Raw genomic sequence first — 5,000 nt, 5'->3', positions numbered from 1 at the left:
CCCGGTAAGGATTCCACCGGATTTGTGGAAGCTTTCTTTTATTTGAGGGAGTTCCCACCATATCTGCTATATCAGTATATCAGTCGGTTCCTTTTAAAGGTTCGACAGTGGTGTGGTGGCATGATGTGCCACCAGGGTTCAGAGATGATAGGGGATCATGCAGGGGGAGGGTGGGGTGGCGGGGGCTCTGGGTAATAAACACTGTTTGGGCCTATGAGAGGGCTCCTGCTGATAACACTGCTCCGCTGACACGGCCCTCTCAGCGCCACCATGGAGAATTCGAAACAACAAGGGGTGTGAGAGGAGCTGCCAAATAGGATAATGTGACCCTACACTGCACAGAGAGAGAGGGGGGGGGGGGGAGAGAGAGAGAGAGAGAGAGAGAGAGAGGAGAGGAGAGAGAGAGAGAGATGGAGAGAGGGGGGGGGAGAGAGAGAGAGGGGTGGGGGAGAGAGAGAGAGAGAGAGAGAGAGAGAGAGGAGAGAGAGAGAGAGAGAGAGAGAGAGAGAGAGAGAGAGAGAGTGAGAGAGCCCACCTCGACGGCCCTCAAACACGTCGTTGATCTCCCTCAGCAGCGCTGTCATATCACAGAGCTGGGACTCCCAGGCCTCGCAGAACACGTCCAGGTTCTCCTTGGCGATCTTACTGGACGGGTGCAGGGCCAGAGTCTGCGCAGCAGAGATGATCTGACCAGACACACATATCAAATATCATATAATATGCCATTTCCATATAATGCATACTAATAATACTACTACTAATAATAATAATAATACATTAGACTTATATAGCGCTTTTCAAGACACTCAAAGACGCTTTACAAACTGAAAAGATTGAGTAGTAGTAATTCTTTGAAAAGTGATCATATCATATCAATCATATCTATCATATCATATCTATCATATCTATACATCATATCATATTATCATTTTTAGATGACTAAATCTAGGTGTCTTTGTAGGACAATCTACTCTGTATACTGCAATTACACCTAGATTTCGGGCGGAGAAGCGGCAAACAAGCAACGCCAGCGTCCTCTCTCCACTGGCATTTTTTTGAAAAAAACAATGCATGCCTACTATTCCAAACGACATACTGTAACATAGGGCATATTGTGTTAAGACTGGGGATGTCAAATCCTTCAGGTGAATACAAGCGATTGTGATGTTTTTATACTATGTTGTTGTTGTTCATGTTTGGATGTTTACCAACATCATTGTGTGGGGGAAACATTTTTTATTCCATTATCTTCTATTGTTCTACTATTTGGTATTAGAGGAGAACAAGGCATGCATTTAATTAACAAACAATTAAAATATTTGTTTATCATTCACCCTTCCTCCTGTTTTCCAAGCAACTTTGTTATTCTTATGACTATTACTATTTGTATTTGTATTTTTCTAATTGAAAATGTCTAATTGAATAAGAAAAAAGTTATATCAGTCCCCCGAAGAAGGGGGGGTGGTGGCGGGCCCCCCCAAAAATAAAACAAATAAAAGATATGAATAGAAAACATCCAATGACTTTTGTTAGGGAGGACAGGTATGTGTGTACTGCCTGTATACCTACAAAGTACAATATGACCGGCGTATGAAACGGCCATCTCACTGCAACCTGCACAGCTTGTTTGCACAACCTGATAGTACTTGAACCTGAACTTTACGTAATGTTGTTTACATTAAGAATGTTGATATGCTGATTTGCATTCTGCTGCTACCTATTCTATTATTGACGCTCTGACGCTATTGTACATACAACTATTGTTGATTGTTGTTTATATCCTGCTTATTCTATTATTGATTTTGAATTTTTGCTGCAACGCCAATGTCTAATTGAACCTGAACCCAAGAATTGTAGTACATTGTACACGTACATTGATGTAATAAAAGCAATGCTGATTCTGATTCTGATTCTCATTCTGATGCTCAGTTTCCAGCATTTGGAAAGCACACCCTATGTAATCTGGATCCCATAGCCTTAGCTACCCAAACCAAATTCTTTATTACACACATTCTAGCACTGACAAGACAGACGTTAGATGACTCCGTCTGATACAAAGGGGAATAACTCCAGAGACCTCATGCACACAAGTCAGAGTGCATCTCCTCCAGTGTGCTGCAGTTAATTGGCAATTACCCTCAGGGAGTCTCTTTATTACCACAGGGAGGTAGAGATATCAGTTTCCCCTCCCCACTAGACCACACATAAACACACACACACACACACACACACACACACACGCACACGCACACGCACAAACACACACACACGCACACACACACACACACACACACACGCACACACACACACACACACACACACACACACACACACACAGCCTCCCACTGTGACCTATTGATTGGTTGACCTTTGAACATCATTACTGAAAGGGATCATGCAGGGTCTGACATTAGCGCCTCAGGACCGTCAGTGTTCTATCTAGACGACAGCCTCAGGAGATCATTAAGGACGTTCGATGGCCTGGAAGAGCAAACTTAATTAGGAACACTCAGGGGCACAGAACTGATGCGATGTTCCCTGCTGGCTGTATGTAACATATGAAATGGAAGGATTTCACACACACACACACACACACACACAGAAACACACACACACACACACACACACACACACACACACACACACACACACAAAACACGTGCAAGCGAATCTGATTGCAACGTGTCTCCTGTCCCCAACTCAGTGGTGTACTAAGAATACAGTATTGTGTGTAAAGCAGTACATCCCTGCTGAATCAGGGAAAAACCACATCCCACCCCCCTCTGGTGTTACCTGTGGGCCGATGACGTGGAAGGTTTCCTCTGCGTGGATGCAGGTGATCTCCAGGGGCTCCGTCCCAGAGATATGACACAGGAGCCGACAGGTCTGAAACACAAACATCGAACCGATATATATCTTTATATATATCATTTTTTTGGGAATCGGTTCTTTTCTTTTTAAACAGAACAATGGAATTCCGTCGGGACAGTCGCCGCAAACAAGAGGAGAGGAGAGGGAAGAGGAGGTGGAGGAGGAGAACACAGCCTTGCCTATAGGGATATACACAGGTACTGTACCCACTACACAGTGTGTGGATGTGGTGGTTGAGAACGGTGCTCTCCTGGCCCCCCTTACTACCCCCCCACCCTCACCAACTCACCTCCACCAGCTGCTCCTTCTGCTCGGTGAGCTTGCGGGCGTACTCGGCCACGGCCTCCAGGTTGCCCTCTCCCCCCGAGGCCTTCAGCGCTCGCAGCGGCAGGTGGTCCGTGTGCAGCTTCAGCAAATCCGTGGCCCGGCCCACCGCCGCCTTCTGGAGCTGATGATGATGAAAGAAGAGGAAGAAGAGGGCAGGGAGAGGATGAGAGGGAGGGAGAGGGGAATAGAGAGAGAGAGAGAGAGAGAGAGAGAGAGAGTGGGGTGAGAGTGAAGAAAGAATGTAGGAGAGATAAAAAAAAATGTGATTGAGAGTGGTGAGAGGAGGAACGGCAGACAAAGTGTGAGATGAAAGAGGGTGAGGGATAGAGATATGATATATCTCATATTATGAGGAGCGACATCAGAAAGAGGGTGATGAGGGATAGAGAGAGAGAGAGAGAGTGAGTGAGCGAGAGAGAGAGAGAGAGACACTGCAGTGGACTGCTCTAAGACTCTCAAATCTCAGAGACTGAATGGCACGAAAGCTCACCTCTCTACGGAGCTCGCTGACACTCTGACAGGTCTTGAGTATGGACAGCTCTATCTCCTCTGTGACCTCTTTGACATGGAGTGACTGCTGCTCCGGGGAGAGATCAAAATCAAAACGGAAAGAAGAGGGGGGAAAAGATTAGAGGAGTCTTCCGACTGCTGCCGAACTGTTCGTCTGTCTATGCAGAGACAAAGAGTCAGACTCACAAGATCACACACAAAGAGACACACATACACACACACACACGTCTGCTCCTGTCAGAATGAGAGCTCACTCCTGTTTCACTCCTTGTCACCGAAGTGGTTCAGATCCGTGGAGTGGTTAAGAGACCCAGTCATTGGGTGGGAGGGTGGTAGGGGTGGACAGGAGGACCGAACTCCCAACCAAGCAGAAATGGTTTGATGACTTGTTTTGCACAAACGCCCACGCGGTTTAGAGGCCAAGGTGGCGCGACAATAGCAACAGACAGGGGAGCACAGTGTTTTCATTCATACAGCCAAGCTGAATACAGATATTCAACACCTATGCAGTAGGTAATGAAGGACAACAACATAGCAAGGGGGTGGGTAGTTGGAGAGGGTTGCACTCAAGGTCCTCATCTACTGATTCTGTCGGCGTAACTAGCAACAGTACAACAGAACACAAGGTCAAGATCATGCGCCCTGCTCTGTGGAAATGTGTGTATGTGTGTGTGTGTGTCTGTTGTTAAAAGGACTTCCTGTGTAGTTTGAGTTATGTACTGTAGGCAACATTCTCATCTCCATATGTGAGTGTAGACATGTGTGTGTGTGTGTGTGCGCTTGTGTGTGTGTGACAAGGCACATTCCTTTACACAGATGAAAGACAGGAGGGCAACATTCCTCCACACACACAAGCCCCCCAATGAGAGTGTGTGTGTGTGTGTGTGTGTGTGTGTGTGTGTGTGTGCCTGTGAGAGCGCCCACACACCGCCTCCATCCATGTGGCGATGAGCTGCTCCGTGTCCTGGCGCGTGAGCTGGCACAGCTGTAGGATGCCCTCGCGGTGCTCGTGGCTGGTGTAGGCCGAGTCGGTGAAGTCCTCCGTCCTCTCCACCACGCACTCCAGCTGGGCAGACAGTCCCTGGGGGGGCAGCGTGTACAGACCCTCACGAAGACCCTCCACATTGGACTGGCATACACACAGAGAAGAAGAAGAAGAAGAAGAAGAACGACAGGTTAAATACTCTCTCTGCTAGGAAGGATGGAGTTTATTCATGAAAGAAAAAGCCAACACCATGTTGTGTACCAAAGGCCAATTGCTTTCCCACAGTCACTCTCATCCACAGTCACTC

The 5,000-nt window shown here is 47.2% G+C and overlaps 1 protein-coding gene across 1 annotated transcript in view; it reads right to left on the bottom strand.

Moving 5' to 3' along the window:
- The window catches only part of ctnnal1 (catenin (cadherin-associated protein), alpha-like 1), a gene marked incomplete at both ends in the record, with an annotated part of 59,718 nt that overhangs the window by 5,268 nt on the left and 49,450 nt on the right, over positions 1 to 5,000 (bottom strand). The window contains 5 exons of the mRNA XM_080531133.1: positions 536 to 686; positions 2,794 to 2,886; positions 3,161 to 3,319; positions 3,689 to 3,775; positions 4,637 to 4,837. Of these exons, the coding sequence (XP_080387259.1) occupies positions 536 to 686; positions 2,794 to 2,886; positions 3,161 to 3,319; positions 3,689 to 3,775; positions 4,637 to 4,837 (691 nt within the window). The remainder of the gene's footprint in view (positions 1 to 535; positions 687 to 2,793; positions 2,887 to 3,160; positions 3,320 to 3,688; positions 3,776 to 4,636; positions 4,838 to 5,000) is intronic.

Source organism: Nansenia antarctica (genome assembly GCF_963989245.1).
Source record: "Nansenia antarctica genome assembly, chromosome: 5".
Lineage (NCBI taxonomy): Eukaryota > Metazoa > Chordata > Actinopteri > Argentiniformes > Microstomatidae > Nansenia > Nansenia antarctica.
This window is presented reverse-complemented; position numbering and strand designations above follow the sequence as displayed.